This window comes from Primulina eburnea, chromosome 16 (genome assembly GCF_022965805.1).
Source record: "Primulina eburnea isolate SZY01 chromosome 16, ASM2296580v1, whole genome shotgun sequence".
Classification (NCBI taxonomy): domain Eukaryota; kingdom Viridiplantae; phylum Streptophyta; class Magnoliopsida; order Lamiales; family Gesneriaceae; genus Primulina; species Primulina eburnea.
The window spans coordinates 12,997,449-13,019,223 of NC_133116.1; the positions used below are offsets into that span (position 1 = coordinate 12,997,449).

General features: G+C 39.7%; 2 protein-coding genes across 2 annotated transcripts; one reads left to right on the top strand and one right to left on the bottom strand.

Annotated features, from left to right (window-relative positions):
* Nucleotides 1-8,263: 8,263 nt before the first annotated feature.
* LOC140816172 (uncharacterized) lies at nt 8,264-14,125 on the top strand. Its single transcript, XM_073175253.1, has 8 exons — nt 8,264-8,724; nt 9,146-9,241; nt 9,831-9,941; nt 10,012-10,321; nt 10,749-10,839; nt 11,918-12,251; nt 12,756-12,904; nt 13,432-14,125. Exons 1-8 carry the CDS (start codon nt 8,425-8,427, stop codon nt 13,931-13,933), a joined length of 1,893 nt encoding a protein of 630 aa, XP_073031354.1. The 5' UTR covers nt 8,264-8,424; the 3' UTR covers nt 13,934-14,125.
* Nucleotides 14,126-14,269: 144 nt separating this feature from the next.
* On the bottom strand, nt 14,270-17,641 carry LOC140816173 (NADH dehydrogenase [ubiquinone] iron-sulfur protein 6, mitochondrial). The gene is made up of 3 exons (XM_073175254.1): nt 17,420-17,641; nt 14,769-14,853; nt 14,270-14,561 (listed from the first exon to the last, which is right to left on the bottom strand). Exons 1-3 carry the CDS (start codon nt 17,558-17,560, stop codon nt 14,452-14,454), a joined length of 336 nt encoding a protein of 111 aa, XP_073031355.1. The 5' UTR covers nt 17,561-17,641; the 3' UTR covers nt 14,270-14,451.
* Nucleotides 17,642-21,775: the final 4,134 nt, after the last annotated feature.

Here is a 21,775-nt window from a genome sequence, read left to right on the forward strand (position 1 = left end):
AGTCCTGCATCGAGAACTTACTCGTTAACCATATTTTAGTTGATTGCAACATTCCTACATCATTCTCAATGAGTAGAATGTCATCAACATACAGCACCAGAAATGTCACAGCACTCCCACTGACCTTCTTATACACATAGGGTTTCTCAGGATTCTTAGTAAAACCAAATTTTTTGATTGTACTGTCGAATCTAAGGTTCAACTTTAATTATCATAAAACATGAGAAAAAATGTTGGATGATGCGATGATTTTGAATCTCATCATTCATATCAAATAGTGATCCAAAATTTTTCCAATAATACGGTAACTGATACTCACAATAAATATATGGCTCGATTCCAATAGGTGATAGTAGCCCAAATCACAAAGGAGACCATTAGAAGGAGGCCAAGAGGGTGTTTCGCGTAGCTCCTCCGTTGCTATGAATCAAAATATTGAATGCCTAATTAGACTCTCAAACTTGGTATTTATATTAGAATACCTGAGATCCATCACGGGACTTCAACATTGGCTGGGGACGGGCCGGGTGTCCAAAATCCAGTTTGGACCTGATCTTGATGGGCCCAATCATGGAGAATTATCATCAGCCTCCCCAATCGCAGGTTCGAAGTTCGATTAAATGCGTTGCTCTTGGCTTACCATATGTGAGCCGTGCATTCTTCCCCCTTCCACAGCCCCGCCTCCTCCTCGCATCGCCTCGCCTCGCCTCCTCATCATGGCCAGCCCCTCGCCCTTCGCCCACTTCGCCAACAGCCCCTCACTCACATCCTCGCACCCAAACCCTCGCAGCCTCATCCCTGGCCTCGCCTCGCCCATGCCTGCCAGCCACTTGTTCGACATATTGCCTCATCCAACCTCGCAGCTCCTCCCTCGCCTCTCGCCTGTCTCTCTCTCCTGCTCGCCCGCCTCGTCCACAACCTCACCTCTCACCTCTCCCTTCTGCTTCTCCTCCTTCCAATCCGCACCTGCCCTCGCCTTCAGTCCACTCTCGTCCGAGACCACGGGTCACCTGCCTCGCCTCCGCTCACAACCTCGCCCTCGACCTAGCACCCTCTGAAAGGTAATCATTTACGGGTGACCGGAATGCACAACAGAATTTTTAAAATATCATTTACAAGAGCAATAACCAAGCACTCCTCACTAGTGTGTAGCAAATAACAAAATACAAAACATACATAGGGTGTTTAAGTGTTTTCCTTATCAATATTAAAGATTGATGATGGCTCCAACTAAGATGATAAACAACTTAGCTCTTCAATGGCAGACAAGTCTACAATCTTCCCTTGAGCACTCCTTGCTCAAAAATCAAGCTCACCACCAACAACTTAGAACCACCTTACACTTCTAAATTAAAAGTTACATTCCCCATATAGAAGTCATACTTCTACTTTTTTTTCTTGTGCTTATAAACTCCTTTATAAGCCGTTCAACACATTGAACTAATTTTCTTCTCAACGGGATCTAGAAAGCTAGTACTTGTGTGACTCTCAATGGTTCAATGATACAACTAGCAGTGGGTTCACATCTCAATGTGATTCAGGACTAAACATGTCCTTATATGAGCATACCATAATTGCTCCATTCTTACTTATCAACTCCTTGATAATAAACGTCAGAACTCAAGTCTGATAGTACCCAACCAATAATGCTAAACGCCTAGCAGCATCACTTATATGATTCCTTGGGTAACAAATGATAGTGCCGTGCAAGAATCATTCCATTATAGTTAGCGTACAGTATGGTCTCTTCATCTCATATATCTCGATCGATTCGACAACCATTGTCATGTCGTAGTTGCATCGATGATGTAATCTAAGAAACCTGTTTCTCAATTACCACCAACACTCTGATAAGAGATTTCAAACTACATACACATATGATCACATAGGATATCTATATCCGAAGGTAAACGGTGAATCCCCGACTACAATGCATAGAATCCTATATGTTTCGACAAAACACCCAACCTTGCCACTCGATGACCCCATATGAGTCGGTAAACAAGTCAAAGTGCAATGCTAGCATATAGAGTCACAATGTTGTCCCGGATCACGAGGACTAATGGTGTACAACCATAAACTAGGACGTTTCCACTCGATAAGTGAGAACCACTTGAAAAGTCCTTTGTGGAGGGTTTTCAGTGCACTCTACAAGGAGCACCTATCTGTATGCTCGGACATCACAATGTCCCTTACCAATGAAATATGGTACACACATCGCAGATACTAGTCTCAAACTCGAGCGGCCTTTATCCTTCTTAGCGGCGGCTGAATCGACTAGGAACTGTTTAGAATATACATTATTCCAAATATGAGTTTCATAATACTCATCATATGAGCATCTCATATTCTTTCTATTATTTGTATGTTCAAGGACTGTATCTATGCAACAAGAATGAGTATACAGATAAAGATGTGCCAAAACAATAAATGAAAATATTATTGAAATAAAGATTGTTTATACATAGAATTTCAATTTGAACCATCGGCCAACACTTGGCTCGATGTGCACCTACTCTAACACCCTCGCCTTAGCCTCGCCCTTCGCTCCAGCACCCCACAGCCTCGCCTCCTCGCCCCACTCTCGGCTCCACTCCTTCTCCCTCGCAGCCTCTCCCTCTCCCTCACCTAGCCTCTGTCATCCCCTCGTCCTCGTCTCGCCTTCGCCCATCCCTCCCCCGTCTTCAAGGTCCTCTACTAGGATTTAGGTAGGAGAAACGAGTACTCCACTCACCCTCCATATTTCAAGCATCTCACTCACCTCACTTCAAGCTCCTCTAACTAGGGTCCAAACTTCACTCTCACCACCTCAAGCTCATTTACTAGGCTCCAATCTTCACCCTCACCCTCACCACCTCAAGCTCTTTTACTATGCTCTAACCTTAGTAGGAAAAATTTAAACCCTATGAACCCTCAACCTCCATACTTCAAGCTTTTCACCCTCACCACCTCAAGCTCATCTACTAAGCTCCTACCTTCACCATCACCACCTCAAGCTCTTATACTAGGCTTCAGCCTTAGTAGGAAAATTATGAACCATCACACTCCATGTTTCAAGTTCTTCACTCTCACCACCTCAATCTCCTCTACTAGTGTAACGCCTCGTATTCGACTATCCCAACTGTACCAAGACGAGTTTTTCTAACGTGCTTATGATCTCACTCACACGCACTCTAGGAAACTTCCCAGGGTGACAGCCATTCCAAAATTTCCCCAAGTCAAGCACGCTTAACCTTGGAGTTCTTTTGTGATGAGCTATCGAAAATAATATGAACATTCTTGATATGAGTAGTACCTATCAAATCTTTTAAACACTTCCTCAACTACACAGTCTCATACCTGAACAGTTTTGGAATCCTTCTCCTTTCGGTGTAAGGTCGGTTAATTCATGTTCTCTTCGCCTAGAAGCCTGTCAAGAGCAGATAGTTGTCCGTGCAACCTCATGGCACATACATTCACCTCTTTTCCTCTTCGGCCTCGGGCCTCACAACTAGGCTTCAACTTTAGTAGTAAAATTATTAACTCTCACCATTCTCACTTCAAGCTCCTCTACCTAGGCCGAGCCATGGTAGGAAAAATAGAAATTTCACTTTCATTACCTCAACTCTTCTCCTCTACTAGGTATATCTTAAGTAAGTAAATTTAATTTTTAAGCTCTCCACCTCTTCTCCTCTACTAGGCACACTACAACAAAAACGGTTTTCCACAGCGCGCATTGCACGCTGCAAAGTTCCAAGCCGTTAAAAGTTCAAGATTATCCGCGGAGTGCATTGCACGCTGTTAATACTATTATCAACGGCGTGAATATGTACGCTGTTAATACAACTTTCCGCAACGTGCCTGCGTACGCCGTTAATAGTCATAAAAAAACAAAATACTAGCGACGGTTTTGGATACAACCGTCGCATATCAGCGACGGTCCCGAAATTAAAGACCGTCGCTACGATAGCGACGGTCTTAAAATAATGTGACGGCTTAAAATTTCGCGACGGCTCCAAAAGCCGTCGCTAAAGTTTTCGTAAATATATAAAAAAAATTACTTTTATAATTTCATAAATTTTAATAAAAAATTAAATTAAAAAATTAACCAAAATTTGAAACAAAAACATGTATCTAAATCGAAATTAAAATCATATAACAAGAGAAAAATTTTAAGTGTTGTTAAATGATGTGGAAGATAATGGAATGGAGATCGGCTTTAAATAGATAATTTGCGCTTTGTTGCGACGGTTTGGAAGTAAATCGTTGCCGATGTATGTCTATTAGCGACGGTTATATATTAACCGTCGCCGATGTATATCGGCGACGGTTTTTGTTAGCCGTCGCTAAATGTGGTCTTAAATCGACTTTCGAACTCCTTTTCCTCAGCTGCCGCCGATGTAAATCGGCGACGGTTTTAGATAACCGTCGCTAAATGTGGCCTTAAATCGAAATTCGAACTCATTTTCGGCGGCGTGCTAATAATATGCATGCCGTGAATAATACTATTAACGGCGTGCGATTAATGTACACCGTTAATGTCTAAATACGATTTTTTTTTAAAAAAATGATTTATTTTTAACAGCACACATAAACTTGCACGTCGTTAATAATATTATTAACGGCGTGCGTTTATTGTGCGCTGTCGTTTATTTAATTTATTAACAGCGCACAAAAAGGCATGCTGCAAATATCACTATCCGCAGCGTGCGTTTAATGCACGCCGTCCATAGTAATATCCGCAGCCTGCTTTTAATGCACGCTATTAATAGTATCAAGTTACTATCCGCAGCGGGCTTTATATGCACGCCGCCGATAGTACTATCCGCAGCGTTCTTTTAATGCGCGCCGTTAATAGTATCAAGTGCAACACTATTAACGGCGCACAGGTGGGTGCACGCCGTGAAAAGTAGTATTCGCAGCGTGCTTTTAATGCACGCTGTTGATGACGTGCTGCGGAAAGTCGTTTTTCTTGTAGTGGCATAGCCCAAATAGGTAAATTTAATTTTCAATCTCTCCAACCCGTTGCCTCTACTAGTCATAGCCCAAGTAAGTAAAATTTAATTTTCATTCTCCCAACTCTTCTCCTCTCCTAGGCATTCTCCCTAACTCTTCTCTTCTACTAGGCATAGCCCAAGTAGGTAAAATTCAATTTTTAATCTCATCACCTCTTCTCTTTTGCTAGGCGCAGCCTAAGTAAGAAAACTTTAGCTCATGTCATCCTCATAATACAATAACATCCATGAACTTAATACAAGAATTTAAATTTCAACCAATTATGTAGAACAAATTCATAAACGAAATACATCAACAATAAAGTCAAGAGTAATATTATGTAAGTTGGTAAGCATTTCAGAGCCTCTTTAAAGTTTTGTCATGCGCATTCTCCAATTAATTGGCTCCAGAATTAAGCTTCTCGATCACTCTTAAAGGACCCTCCTACTTTGGGTCCAACTTTCCTCTATGCTCCTCTTGCACCTTCCTCAAGACCAAGTCACCCACTTAGAAACTTGTTTGAATAACTCTATGATTGTATGAGGAGATATACGATTTTTATAAGCTTCCATGCGAATACTTGTGGCCTCTCTTTTCTCTTCCAACAGCTCAAAGTCGGGGGCTATCTTCAGTGTCTTTTTCTTAGACCTCAACTCTAAAATTTTAGGTTCTTCGTCCTCTATCTCCTGAACCTCCTTCTTCAATACGGTTAACCCGTTTCCGCTTTTTTTCCCTCTTCCTTTACTACCCCTCATAACACCGATGTGTGATTTCTTGTTCTCCGCACAAGACTCCAAATCATTTTTCCATGTGAAGCTTAAGTTTCTGATGATATGTGGAAGTTATGGCTTTAAAATCCTTTAGGGCTGGCCGTCCCAAGATTCCATTATACGATGATGGACTAACTACCACCGTGAAAGTTCTAATCTTTGTTACCCACAAAGGATCATTCCCCAAGGACAGAGGAAGAACAATCTGACCCAAAGGTGAAATGACATGTCTTGGAAACCCATACAGAGGGGTAGACCAGCTCAAACTCAATTCCTTACACTTTCATCTGATCCAACGTTCTCTTAAACAAAATATTCACGGAGCTTCCATTATCAATAAAGATCATTGCCACATTGTAATTGGCAACGACAGTTGTCACCACCAAGGCATTGTTATGTGGAGCCACAATGTCTCGATGGTTTTCCGACCCAAAGCTAATGATGAGATCTTGCAGTAAGTTTGCGCCCCTATATATCTCTAAGTTCTCCAACATTCTTTTCATGATTTCTGAGTTCGTTCGGAGTCTCCATCAATAGCACCCCCCAAGATCATATAAATCATTCCTCTCATAGGAGGGTTGTCCTTATTCATTTTCCTTCTCGGATCGGGAGGCTCTCAATGGACATCTTGATCCCCGCCCATCCCTTCTCGACTCTCCTACCCTCTAATTTATCAAAGGAGGGCCCTGACTTAGCCTAGAGGATGGGCAAGACCTTGGGCGACTCCCGCATGAGGATCCCTCAAGTATATCGAGTGGAGACAATCTAGCATCATTTTCAACCCTCTGCGATTTTTCCCACCTCATTTCTGTCTTCCTCACATACATCACCTTATCTCGATTCCTATTCAGACGAACATGGGATGAAAATTGTCCTCTATCTCTAGTTTTATCCTCTTCTCTTTCACTCGCGCCTCTCTTCCCACCTCTTCTCTCCTCTCCTTCAACCCTACTTCCCTCGGGACACTGCTCCATCCTCTTGTGCCATTGGGAATCTTATAGATTTACATGCTTTTCTGCCCGAGCTAAAAAATCATCATAGCTCAATGTAAGTTTCTTGACCAGCGATTTGAAGAATTCCCATCCTTTCAGTCCTTGTGTAAAGGCACTTATCATGATGTCAGGAGTAGCCGCTAGTATATCCAGCGCTGCATTGTTGAAATGCTGGAAAATCTATCGCAAAGTCTCAGTCTCTTGTTTCTTCATAACGAACAAGCTTGAGTAACTCTTATGGTACCTCTTGCTGCTAGAAAATCCATGCAAGAAAGCTTTATAAAAAACCTCAAAAGACCATATGGAATTGGGTTGCTACGTATTAAACTATTGTCGGGCTGATCTCATCAACGTGCCCCGAAACACCCTGTACCTAACCCCATCTGAATACTGAAGCAGCAGAGCTGCATTCTCAAATCTCCTCAAGTGTTCTTCTGAGTCAGTACGGCCGTCGTACTTTCCCACGCTTGATTATCGAAAACTTGGGAGAAGCCCTTCTTCCAAAATGGCGGGGGGAAAAAGACTCTCTCTTATTGGCGCTAGAGCTATGTTTCCCAACTGTTGCCTAAAAATTCTTATCTCCTTCCACATCTCCTCCATCTCAGTATTTTACCCACTTGGGAGGGGCTGCGTCTCTTCAACCCTGCTCTGATGGCCCTCAGCATTCTCCTCTCGTTCCTGGCGAAGAACTTACTCTTCGGCAAACATAGATTCTTGGTTCTTGTTCATGACTTCGTCTACTGTCGCGATAATGAATTGTCATAACTGTTTCAGGCTCAAGTTCCACATACTCTCATTGGGACGAGGTTTTTCGAGTCTCGTCTCAGGACGAGGTTGTTCGGGTCTCGTCTGAGGACGTGACAATACTGAGTTAATTCTTCTGCTCCCTCTCTGGCCTACCATCTCTACGTCTCGTCTCAGCTCATGTTTCCCACATATAGCGCCAAATAATACTCACTAAAAATATAGGGTTTGGTTCCAGTAGGTGATAGTAACCCGAATACTGAGCTCAATTTAATATATGCCTGAAATCAGAAAGGAGACCATTAGAAGGGGGCATGGAGGGAGTCCCGACATAGCTCCTCCGACACTCAAGTCGGGTATTAGGAATAAAACAAGAGAGCAACTAAGGACGCTGCTAGGAATCAATATATTGAATGTCTAATTAGACTCTCAAACATAATGTTTATAGGAGAATACCTGATATCCATCATGATCCTTCTACTTTAGCTACAGATGGGTCCGGGGTCCAAAATCCGATTTAGGGCTTGATCTTGATAGGCCCATTCATGGGATATCAGTAACAAATTCGAGAGTTGAGACCGCTGCTCTTGTCAGAAAATATATCCTTGGATTCTTTATGTTACAAAACAATGAACTTGGAAGATAGGGCACAAATTGAATAGGAGTCGCGAACAAGAATCTTATTTGGGCCCAAAAATAAATAACGTACAAAACCCAGAACATCCAGTTTGGCCCATTACATAAATAATAATAATAATAATAAAAAAAAGCAGTGAAAAAGCCTCAACAAACCCTACATAAACCCCCCTCCGAAGTTTTCCTCCTCTTTCTTCTCCCTCAAGCCACCATTGTTGGCCTTCCAATTCTCGTGTTTTTGAATTGTTAAACCCTAGAATCTGTGTCACTATCTGTCAATTGGGGTTTACTTGATTTACATTGCGAATATGGCTAAGAGTGGTGCCTGCGGGGCTTTAGCGTCCTTAGCTTATGCAGCTTTTGGTGCACAACATTCTTATGCCGATGGACCCTTCAAATTTTCACCATTTGATAGCTCTTCTTCAGCTGCTCCCAAGGCTCCTGAACCAGATAATTCGCCAACTCAGTCGGCTGCTCCTGCTCCGGCCGATGCTCCGCGGGTTCGGAATGATAATCCGAGGACGACCTCAGCGGGGTTCGACCCTGAGGCATTGGAGAGGGGTGCTAAGGCTTTGAGAGAGTTTAATAGCTCTCCCCATGCTAAGAAGGTTTGGATTTTGGGGGACTGTTATTGATTATGGTATTGTAATGACCCATTTCGGGACACATGCTGAATTTTTTTGTCTTTTCGATATGTTTTTACTCAATCTGTAGTAGCTGTGTTGAAACTTACGCTTTTGTTGTTTTTGAATGACCTTCATTTTCATGCGGGAGAAAGTTTGCGGAGAGATTTAAGCTTGAGATGTTTGTTTTTGGGCTTTTTTCCATTCTGCCTATTTTGATCTGCGTAGGTACGTTTTGGACAATATGGATGGTTAGACCAAGAAAGTTTACATCTTGGTGTTGGATAATCATATATGAATGAATTTTATGACATTATTTCGAGGAATATATTGTGTTGTCGTATGTATCCAAGTATCTGCACGAGACTGGTTGGAATTTTCTGTAGCTAAAATATTATTGGTGTAGGCTTTTGAAGTGATGAAAAAGCAGGAAGAAACAAGGCAGCAGGAATTGAATGTAAAAGCGACAGAATTTAAGGCATTGCAAGCTCAAGCTGAAACTGTAAGATGGAGTTTCTTCTTAAATAGTACAGTATCTTGCAGTCTAAATACAGCTATTTCTGTCAATTTTGTTATAAGTTGTATGTTTTTGGTGAGAATCATCGTGTTACATCTGTGGATTGATTGGAATAAATTTGTTCCTGGCTATTTTATTCTCACCTTTAATCCAAGAATGTGGTATCTCACTCATTTATTTAGACGTCTTATATTCTAAGTTGTAGTCCCGTAATTTATGGACCAAACAACTGAATTCAATCGTATGCATTATGAGAATCTGAAATGAGACTTTTCTTGATATCGAAACCTTAAATAGTTATGTTTTGAAGTTCCTGATAACTGTAGTTGTAGCGTGCTTCCTCTGGTATCTTGAAGCATTTGGTTTTTGGTGTTAGTTTCTCATTTTTGTTCAGAAAATCATTATAATGCTTGAAACAGTTGTTAAGTTGGGACAGGGCGTGGTATTTATATCAATAACATGTACTATTAGGATAAAGATCGAAGATTGTATGGAAAGTGACATTTTTATTAGATTCTTAGAAAAAATAATGTAAATCTATGCTTGAAAATCAACAAGTCGCTTGTTACTGTAGGAGAGACAAAAGGTGGTATATGAAGAACAGAAAAAGCTGGCTCAGCAACAAGCACAAATTAAATCCCAGATGGCTCGTTATGAGGATGAATTGGCAAGAAAAAGGATGCAGGTATGTAATCCTTTGTTGCATATTAAATGTAGCAATGATATTTCCAGTGAATAAAGTACTAAGTTTGCAGGCAGAAAATGAACATCAAAGAGCAAGAAATCAAGAGCTTGTAAAAATGCAAGAGGAATCAGCTATGAGGCAAGAAGCGGCTAGACGAGCTACTGAGGAACAAATTCAAGCACAACGCCGTCAGACTGAAAGAGAGAGAGCTGAAATAGAACGTGAGACTATCAAGGTGAGGGCTTTGGCAGAGGCGGAGGGAAGAGCCCATGAAGCAAAGCTTGCAGAAGATGTTAATAGAAGAATGTTAGTTGATCGTGCAAATGCAGAGCGAGAGAAATGGGTCGCTGCTATTAATACAACTTTTGATCACATTGGAGGTTTTCTTTTTCTAATGATAGTTTAATGTTGAAATTCAACTTGTTGCTTTGGTGTATGTAAAAGCTGACTGTGATTTCCAATATGTCATCCTGATACTCTGCTGGTGTGTGTTTTCTTGCAGATATGCATCATATGTAATTTTATAAATTGTCTGTGTTGAAAGTATTCAAATATATCCTTCTGAATTTATCCAATAACCCATATCTTTCTTTCAAATTATAGACTTAGGGTTTAGTTGATAGCTTATTTTAATATACCGTTGCTTGCCCATCAAATGGATATAGGCAATGTTCAATTGTTTTGTTTAGCTCTTAACTGAATATTTAAATAGAGGATGGTGGCTTAATCTCTCAACCATGGCTCTCACACCTTCATTTAAATTCTTGGCTCCACCTAGTCGCCTTCTGACTTGTGCGTCTAATGCAGGTGGTTTGAGAGCAATTCTAACCGACCAAAATAAGCTGATTGTTGCTGTAGGAGGCATAACAGCTCTTGCTGCAGGTGTATACACTACTAGGTACAGTTTCATTTTTGGCAAGTTTATTACTTTTTTACATGTTAATATTCCATTTTCTAAATCATGCGTGATGGATATTGTACTCAATCTGATACCGTAGAATCAGGCATTTTCACAACAATTGAATTTATTAGTGTGCTGTCAACCGTTGTCAGATCTCAATGAAAGTAGAGTTCAGTGTTTACAGTGGCTGGGGTGGGGCAAGTGAAATAGAATATAAACTGAGGCATTAACATGATTTTGAATAATTGGAATGGGTCAGACCACAGTGCCACTAGTCAAACTTGAGACTTGAATTTTTTAGATTTACAATTAGGGAAATGACCTCGGACCTCTCTCTTAAAAATAGAGGCTGTGCTATTTCTGTGCATTCCCGAAAGGGTGTTGAACCATAATGGCTTTCATGTCATATGCAAAATTCGACATGTGGCTAATTGTTTTCTACTTTCAGATTTAAAAGTAAATGGGAAGTAGAAACAAATGATAAACATGGAGAGAATTTTACTTATTCTTGTTTTGTCGATACTGCAGAAGTTTTTCGGTAGAATTTTTGTGGTAAAAACTTGAAAAAAAAAACTATTTTTCTTTCAGTTGTGGTGATGGAAAACATTCTTGTGTAAGGCAACATTGAAAAGGTGTATTTAAAAGGCTAAAGTGTTAAATATCGAACGGAGTGATGGGAGTATGTTTTCCATGGGTATAGGATGCATCGGTATTCATCCATTTGCAATTTCATGTGCTATCTGTTTTTTTGGTCTCCTTTCATATCTATAATGTTTTTTCCTCTCACGCATCAATTGCTTTAGGGGGCAACAAATTTATTGGGCACACATGATAATGTCTCAAGTTGTTTATTTGATGGGTTTCCTTTTAGCATTTGACATTTTGATTTTTTATATAGTCGTATCTGAACTATGTGGCTATCGACCTTCATTAATATGAACATTGCATTTTATATCATTGTGTGTTTATGTGTGTGCTGTTAATTGATCCACAAGTCTGATTTATCTCTCGTCATACCTAGTTATTTTGTGTATTTCTTTCAGCACTTGAAGCAAATTTACCTTTCCAATTTCAGAGAAGGTGCTAGGGTGATATGGAGTTATGTGGACCGAATATTAGGACAACCATCTCTCATCAGAGAATCTTCCAGAGGGAAATACCCATGGTCTGGCTTGTTTTCAAGTTCCATGAGAACCCTCTCTCGTGGTGCCACTGAAAGTTCTGGCTCCAAAAACGGAAATGGGTTTGGCGATGTTATTTTACACCCTTCTCTTCAGAAAAGGATTGAGCAGTTGGCGAATGCAACTGCAAATACAAAAGCTCATCAGGCTCCATTTAGAAACATGCTTTTTTATGGGCCACCAGGAACAGGGAAAACAATGGCTGCTAGGGAGCTCGCCCGTAAATCTGTATGAATCCTAGCTTCTTGCTCATCATGGAACTATTATTTCTGATTTGGAGTTAATTTTTTTCTTTTATCCGTTTCTTCAGTAAGTAGCCAGCAAGATGTCCTTACTAATAGTAATCATACACAGTGGAATGATCTTGAACGGTTAAGGTGCTAGGACTTGACAGAAGAGCTGGTTATATAGTTGGTGGCTACTTTAGGTTCAATGGATAGGATGTTAAATTAGATAACTCTGTTCTCCTTCCCCTTCTTGATTGCTTCGCAGTTTTCACTGTCAATTGTTGAGAAGCTTCTCCTTCCCAACAATTAGACATTAATATTTTTGGCAACACCTTGGTGTTCCCTTTGTAACTTCTCGAGTTTCAGCTTTTAAAGTAATGACCCTGAAAATCGAAAATAATCACATCAATATTGACCGTATGCTTTGAGTGGCTTTTATCTTATGCTACAGGGAATTTAATACATGATTCTCTAATATCGTTTTATGACACATTATGCTTATTAGGGCCTTGACTATGCGTTGATGACTGGAGGAGATGTTGCTCCCCTGGGCTCTCAGGCTGTTACAAAGATCCACCAATTGTTTGACTGGTCCAAGAAGTCCAAAAAGGGTTTGTTACTTTTCATTGATGAAGCTGATGCATTTTTGTGCGAGTAAGTAAAATTACCTTGATGACACTTCCGTATCTTTCTAGCACCATGGATTGCTGATGTTGATGTTTTTGTGAGTCATTGCTGCGTCCCTAGGTGTTGAAATCAAGTAGCAGGAAATGACTGTTTTTGGTTCATTAGGATATGGTCATAAATGCAAGTGTTTATTACCTGATGGATCGCATACCACTTGAACGCCTCCGAGTATGCTTCTTTTTGGCAGTGTAAATGAAATTGTTTTCTTAAAAAATGGAGTTTACAGGCGGATATTGAGTTTTCTCTAAAATCAATTATGGATTTTCATCTGTGAAAAAACACACTTCCTTCGATCCATCCAAATTATATAGCGTCATAGATGGGGTGGGGAGGAGTGGTTGATGGCTTACTAAAGAAAACATGGCAAATTATCAAATTCACATTGATGTCTCTATTGTTTGCTTTCAAAACTTTGTAGCCAGTTTAGTGCGTACACTGTTGATGGAGATCTTATTTAAATAAAAATGGCATCTAACGGTAATATGTTAATTCAGGCGGAATAAAACATATATGAGTGAAGCTCAAAGAAGCGCCCTCAATGCACTCCTATTTCGAACTGGTGACCAGTCCAAGGATATAGTTCTTGCCCTTGCTACAAACCGACCTGGCGATCTTGATTCAGCTGTAGCGGACCGTATTGATGAAGTCTTAGAATTTCCCTTACCCGGTGAAGATGAGCGATTCAAGCTGATTAAACTCTATCTTGACAAGTACATTGTGCAAGCTGGGGCAAGAAAACCTGGCTTATTCTCACGTTTGTTTCAGAAACAGCAGCAGAAAATAGAGGTAAAGGGCGTGAATGACGATATTTTAAAGGAAGCAGCTGCAAAGACTCATGGATTTTCAGGTAGAGAGATAGCTAAGCTTATGGCCAGTGTTCAAGCGGCAGTGTATGGTAGTGATGACTGTGTATTGGATCCCAACCTCTTTCGCGAAGTTGTAGATTATAAAGTTGCAGAGCATCAACAGAGAAGGAAACTCGCGGCAAGTGAGTGAAAATGTTTGAGCGAATAACAAGTTTACTGATTGTTCTTTTGGGAGAAGTTCAAATGTGCGTTTGTAGGAAAATCTTCTAATTTTACATTTATGGCCCAGATTTTTTCTTTCTGGGGATGCGTAATTATTTTCCCTCTTGAAAGTGGGAGAACAATTTTGATCGATTGTGCTAGACCAAATAATTTCATATTATCTCTCTCTGTATTTTGTAACCCTAAATTCTAAGTTTTGATAAATCGTAGCAAAAGATACTCGTGGTTAACTTAACCCCATATACTATTGATGAACTAGTACCCAGAAAGTATGATTCATTGCGAAATAACATGATTGTACTGGTTAAACAAAGAAAGGCTGCGACATCGTTACATGTGATTGAATATTCGACATGATTCTTATTGTTAACCTTGAAATGAACATGGCAGCAAACAACACGCCGTAATACCATATCTTATCTGAATTGAATCTTGATACCAACAGTATGATCCGTCCTAAAAACATGACAGTATATGAGCTATCATCTAGTGATGATGGTCTTGCTGATAGCGCAGTCCACAATATTTGCACATGGTAGGCTCGTCCTTATCAAGGCAGATGAACTCAATTGGATGCCCAAGAGCTGGATTATCGTCTGCAACCAAAGGGGACGATGATGTAAACAAAGTGAAAACAGACGCCACGATACCATTAAAGGTAAATGTCGTTTTAACAGAGAAATCTCTGTACTGGTGTTTATTGTAGTTGATCGCAGAAGTGGATAATTACAAAGTTCTCCCATGGGGAAAAATGGTTTCAACTCAATGGGAACTTTGGGGGCCAAGTTCTTGTTCAAACTAACCTCCTTCACATGCAACAATTCGGCCTTCTACTTTGATAGGTGGAACTTCGTTGATCAACTCCATAGGGGACTTCTTACTTGTGTCCTATATCCGTGGAATGAACAGTAATTAGGATAAGAACATACATGTGTCTCGCTATGAGAAAGATACGACTGTTGAGCCTAGCCACAACAAAGTAAAACAACTAATAGTTGGTTTGGCAGATGGAAAAGTGCCTACATCAAGTCTAAACAGCACACAAGTCGAAGTAGCTGTTGAGACTTGGAAGCTTATTTTAAACTTTAAAGATAATTTCATTTTGTGTTACTATAATTTGACACTGAACAATTTTCATCCCAATAATTTGAAGTGAAACAAATACCGTTCTCTTAGGTTTCACCACTGACCAATAGGGTACCTCGAGGAATGAATATCAAACATGTATAATCCTTGATGTTTGTCACCCATCAGAAACCATCGGTGGGAGTAATTCAAGGAAGAATTAGGTCCATTTGACTACGAAAATCAGCTATAGTAACATTTAAGCTTTGGCCCTTGGTCGCAAATCTCAATTATATATTACTTTAAAAAATGAGAAGATTACAACTTTCAAAGTAAAAAAAATCAATTATCAAATTACTGTACATTTTCAAAATGATCTCAAATTCATATTAGCAGGATATCTTTTCATGCTTTATGAAGTTAAGAATGCATAGTCAAACACCATTCCTGATCTTGAAAAAAAATATCAGGCATTGGACACCCGAAAGAAAATGAAGGGATGAAAAAGAAATCATTACGAATGAGAGATTATAAAGAATAAAATTTATTAAATCATCAATTAAAAAACAAGTACGAAAAAACATTATGATTACTTTAGTACCACTAGAATCCTTTTGATGATATAATTAAAAGAGTCAGCTACAATCTAAATTATATGCTAACTTGGGATACTAATCCCTTGTTTGCCTACTCTTCGGCTCAAGGCCATTATTTGCTATCCCATCCACTCTTGCTCCTCCGACGCTGTATTAATGGTCTTGCATCGCCATTATTCACAACAATCACAAGTTGATCCCTATCCTCATCTTGCACTCTTTGAGTTCTGTATATCCACCTGACGCATCACCACTACAAGTCATCTCCACCATTTTCACATTCCACCTATCGTTGGAATTTGAAGACACCATTCTCCTACCTCTTTTAAAGCCCCAAAATCATTTCTTCTTCCAAGTGGTCATATTTATTTATTGTGTTGCTCTCTTCAATAATCATGAAACTAACTGATCGAAATTCTTAAAATTCAATTAAGCACGCAATTTGGTAACATATACACAACGATCCGTGAATCACAGAGGAAACTTTATGGGAAGTACTCCAGATCAACAAAAACTGATTAAAAAGTACAAACATATCATAACATAAAGATACATGGAAATCAACAAATTATTTTTTTACATGATAATTGTTGCTCACTAATTCTGTAATCGATTTGAGCCCTAAATAGAAATCTCAAAGTCGGGGCTTATCCTCTTTCGACTTAATTTGGGATTTTGCGGGTGAGCATGAAGATGATGAACATGTATATATTAGCCTTATAAGTCATTTTGCATGTAAACATTTGGTATGTTAGTTAGTTTTAAGAGTTGGCTAGCAGAAATGACTAAATATGTTACGATTTGTATCTTGAGGGACCAAATCTGTTCTACTGTCAAACCACATAATTTGACATGGAAAAATTTTATACTCCCAAGGGATGAATACGACTTAAGAGTATTGTACACAATTGAAAGTATGGTTACTCTGTGAGTCTTGTTCTCCAAAATCATACCAGACAAGATTGAACATGAAAACATTTCTCTTATATGTACCCTAATAATTAGCTAGCAAACTGCAATCTTATCAAATATAACTGCACTTGAAGGTGCTCTGGACTTTACATCTTAACAGATGCATGTAAACACTGATTACGCTTGTTACTCACAGATGTTATTTAACTTAATGGCTTGCCCCAGAAAAATACTAAATAGTTTGCTCCAGTTCACGAAATAAACTTTCTCCATATGTTCTCGTCTCTGGTATTCATGAAAAGGAACTAATATAAAAGTCAATACCCAGTGCTAAAGGATTCTTCGTCTTCCTCGAATGCAAGTTGAACTAGATCTATCATTCTTCTGATTTGCCTGTCACAACTACTGAATCCCAAGACCAGAATAAAATATCATGGAGATATTCGGTAAGGATGCCAAGAGAAAACAGCAGTAACAAATAATAATCTCAACAAATTTGGTCACTTGTAAATTGTAAAGGTACTGATAGTAAATTATAGTGTACTTATTTTCACCAGACTTATGGAAGTTTAAGCTTTCAACCTTTCCCCAACTTCATAATCCTAGCTCCTCCATTGAATCATGGGAGGATAGCAAAGTTAACCACCAAATATTTTATGCATTGTGATACAAATAGATGAATCGATTAAGAGAAGCAGATAACATCATCTTTACTGCTTCTCCAATAATTCACAGACTCGATCCCCTCAAAAAAACTGGGGGCTTCGAATACAGATAAAAATAATAATAAAAAGTATATCGACATAGATGTAGTTAGTCTCATCTGCGAATTCTACGAGAAATAATTTGATTTTTTGTAATCGAAAAAAATCATCGGATACCTGCATCCATTTTGCGGTGTGAGAGGTGGTAACCTCCCTGTCAACGATGCCACTGAGACTCCGAGAATTGGAGGATCCGGTTAGTGTTTTCAAGAGCTGCGTCGCCGCCGTAAACCCATTTTTTCTCCCGAAGGCCGCCATTGATCCAAATTCCAGCTCTCAATTTCTTCGTGAAAGAGATATTACAGGCAGATTGTTTATTAATGATACGCTGAATTGGAATTCAGTTTAATTTTTTGGAAATAATAAAATATAAAAGTTGCACTTATGAACCCAAAAATTGACTAATTATATATCAACCCCATAAATGTTCATTAGGACAAAACAAAAACTTGTTTGAGATCGTCTATCGGATCGTATTTTGTGAGACATATCTCTTATTTGAGTTGTTGATAGGCACGAATTATATAGCATTTTAGGGATCGTATTTTGTCGTATTCCCGCTTATCTGGCATGTTTTATTCCGAGTTTTGCGCTTAATTCGTACTATTATGGCAAATTGTAGGTTTGACCAAAAGAGGAGGAAAGCCAAAGAAAAGAAAGAAGAGTCAAACGCCGCAGTGCCAAGTCAGAAATACCCGGATAAATAGGAAATTAGCACAAGAGAGCACCCGGACCCATACACGGACCCCGTGTAAAGGTCCGTGCCTGAAGCAACCAAGAGAAGAATTTAATCGAGCCAATCCGGACCTGAAGACGGATCCCTACACGAGGTCCGTGGCAGCATCAATCTTGAGAAGGGAAATTGCGCAAGTACACGGACCTAACTCCGGACCCCTGCACGGGGTCCGTGCTCAGCGTCCCCCGGAAATACATTTTAATCGAGCATACACGGACCCCGATCAGGATGCATGCACGGGGTCCGTGTACCATATTTACAAGATCAGATTTCGCGAAGATTTGGAGGAATAAAAAGAAAAAAATAGAAGATTACAAGGACTTTTGGCAGATCGAGACTTTGGCAGCCGACTTCTGGAGAAAAAGGGGAGAAATTTCCGACTCGGAAAGACGGCAACGGCTTGGGAGAAAATTGAGAGAAAGAGACGCGCTTAACACGCAAGAACCGCACACCATCACTGAGATTTTCTCTTCCTTTCATTTTCATTATTTTCTGTCACGAATTCAATTGATAGATTTGTTTCTAGTTTTGAATTTATGGAGTAGTTTCTTTTGTGATCGGGAACACGATTGGGACAAACGATTGATTTTTGTTTATTCGTTGGAGTATTTGATTTATAAAATTATTCTATGTTATTGATTAATGTTTGCGTAATTTGCGTGCTTTTAATCTGGCCAATTATTTGCATGTTTGTTGGTTGATCTTGACTCGAAATGGAATAGATCGAATTTAGCTTCAGAAATATTAATCAACACACGGTTAAACCGACTAGAAATAGTATTCGGTTTCAGTGTGCGATTTTAGGCGACAGCTGTAATTCTATTGTTGATAAATGCGTTTTTGTTTAATTAAATTCAATTAGAAATAATTGGACTGTTAAATGAAAATAGGATTATAAATTTTAGAAATAGATTTATAATTAAATTGGAGAATTGCATCGTGACATTGAATAATCTGTGATCATTTAATTCCAGTGCATGATTTTAATCAGAGTTTGTTACCATCGTGTGTTCCCGGTCATTTTATTTAAATTTGAAAATCCCCAAGTTCCAAGCTTCTCTGATATTTGATTTAGTCATTAAATTAACATAAATTAGTTAAAAATTCACTTAGTTGAAATAATAATCAAATCGCTCGTTATTGTTTGCCTAGATTAAATAAAATAATTGAATCTTAGTAATTAAATAATAGTCTCTGTGGGATCGATACTTGGACTGTTCGTCCATTTACTATAACTTGACCTAGTCCGCTTGCTAGAATTAATCCCAACCGAATTCGTCGGTCAAGTTTTTGGCGCCGTTGCTGGGGACTATTTATTTGATATTAGGATAAATTATTCGTTTGAGACTAGGCTTTTATTCTTAGTTTTAAGTTTTTCATTCCTTCTTTAGCATTTTAATTTACTTTGTTTCAGCTTTTCATACTCTTTTGGAGCTTAAATCTTGCACTTTAATTTTTGATTTCAGGGATTAGCTCGTGTTATATGAGCCGTGCTCAAGACGTCAGGAATCTAGTGCCACTTGATCTTGAGATTGAAGGCACTCTCCGCAGTATCTGCAGAGCTCGAAGGAACAACGACTTGACCCTGGAGTTTGAATCGGAAACAGAATCGGAAATAGACCGTAAACCAGATGTTGAGGAAATGGCCGGAGAAGAGGATAATCGGACACTGATGGAACTTCATCGACCCGCATTCGGAGGTTATGGGTCTAGTATTGTGCGTCCCACAATACAGGCTAATACATTTGAGCTTAAACCGGACATCATCCAGATGATCCAACTTCAAGTCAAATTTGGAGGATCACCTTCTGAAGACCCTAATGCACATCTGGAGAACTTTCTGTCAATATGTGACACAATCAAGTGCAATGGGGTGAGTACTGATGCCATTCGACTCAGATTATTTACATTCTCCCTACAAGGAGAGGCTATGGAGTGGCTTCGAGACCTTCCAGCTGGTTCTATCACGACATGGGATGGATTGGTCGAGTTCTTCATGCACAGGTATTTTCCCCCAACCAAGATTACACAGTTGAGAAATGAAATTACATCATTTAGACAGAGGGATGGGGAATCACTGAATTCAGCATGGGCAAGATTTAAGAAGATGTTGAGGATGTGCCCGAGACATGTCTTTTCAATTGGCCAGCAGGTTGAGACATTCTATTATGGGGTGGATCCTTCTGTGAGATCTATGCTTGATGCGGCAGCAAATGGGAGCTTATATCGAAAAACGCCGACTGCAGCACTGGAAATCATATCGAATATGGCCGAAAGCAATGTAGGTTGGCAAGATAACCGGAGGGAAAAGAAGGTAGGATTTCTAGAGATGGACGCTTTGACAACGATCACAGCGAAGCTTGACGGGTTGACACATCAGATGGCACAATTACAGGCAAATAAATCAATACCAGTCAAACCGGTGCATCATATTCAGGGAAGTGCTGAGACAGTTGGTGGATCATCTAGTGATATGCCCTTCGCGCCAGATATGTCTTGTGAGGGGATACAGTGCTTTGGAGGGGACTCGGTGAATTATGTGGGAAACCAAGGTCGTCCACAATACAATCCATACAGTTTGTCATATAACCCGGGCTGGAGGAATCATCCGAATTTTGGATGGAAGCAACATGAAACTTCTGTTGAGCAACTACAGTTTAATCCTCCACAACATCCTACACAGCAAAGACCTCCTCAACAACCACCTAAACCGCCGCAAGGTGCTGGACCTTCGATGCCATCTGGGTTCAAGCCACAGGATAGCAAGTCGAATCTTGAGGATATGCTTGCTAAGTACATAGCTGGAAATGAGATGAGATGGCAAAACCATGATGCCATGATGCAAAGAGTGGAGACGCAACTAGGGCAGTTAGCGACACAAATGGCTACACGAGCTCCGGGTACACTACCTAGTGACACGGAAAAGAATCCAAAAGGTGTCAATACTGTCACGGCGACGTCTCCCATAAAGCAGGCAGTGATCGATGTTGAAGGAGATGTGAAGGAGAAGGAATTATCCAAGCAAGGGTCAAATGCCGCAAGGGAGAAAGGTAAGTCTCTGAACTCGAACTCCAATATTGATATTAATTCACTCTCTTTTCCCCAAAGAGCGAAGCAACTGCAATTGGATACTCAATTTTCAAAATTTCTTGAGATTTTCAAAAAGCTGCATATAAATATCCCATTTGCAGAAGCTTTAGCTCAAATGCCCTCATATGCAAAATTTCTTAAAGAGATTTTATCAAACAAGAGGAAATTGGTTGACTTTGAGACAGTTAAGCTTTCGGAGGAATGTTCTGCAATTTTACAAAATAAACTCCCTCCGAAGCTTAAGGATCCAGGTAGTTTTTCTATCCCTTGCACTATTGGAACTTCAAATTTTAATAAAGCTTTGTGTGACGTAGGTGCTAGCATTAACTTAATGCCATACTCTTGTTTTGAGAAGTTAGAGATAGGTGAGGTGAAACCAACTACAATTTCCCTACAGTTAGCTGATAGATCAATTAAATATCCTAGGGGAGTTGTAGAGGATGTGTTGGTGAAAGTTGATAAGTTTATCTTCCCGGTGGACTTCGTTGTGCTAGACATGGAGGAGGATCGAGAGATCCCTCTTATTTTAGGGAGACCATTCTTAGCCACCGGGAAAGCTTTGATAGATGTGCAAAAGGGCGAGATAATCTTGAGGTTTAATGAAGAGAGTGTCATATTCAATGTTTTTCAGTCCATCAAATATCCTA

Coding starts and splice junctions, on each gene's coding strand:
- LOC140816172 (XM_073175253.1), top strand. CDS start 8,425: ATGGCTAAGAGTGGTGCCTGCGGGGCTTTAGCGTCCTTAGCTTATGCA. Junction 10,322..10,748: donor AACTTTTGATCACATTGGAG/GTTTTCTTTTTC, acceptor CGTCTAATGCAG/GTGGTTTGAGAGCAATTCTA. Junction 12,905..13,431: donor GCTGATGCATTTTTGTGCGA/GTAAGTAAAATT, acceptor ATGTTAATTCAG/GCGGAATAAAACATATATGA.
- LOC140816173 (XM_073175254.1), bottom strand. CDS start 17,560: ATGGCGGCCTTCGGGAGAAAAAATGGGTTTACGGCGGCGACGCAGCTC. Junction 14,854..17,419: donor ACACCGCAAAATGGATGCAG/GTATCCGATGAT, acceptor CCACGGATATAG/GACACAAGTAAGAAGTCCCC. Junction 14,562..14,768: donor AATTGTTGCATGTGAAGGAG/GTTAGTTTGAAC, acceptor CTTTGGTTGCAG/ACGATAATCCAGCTCTTGGG.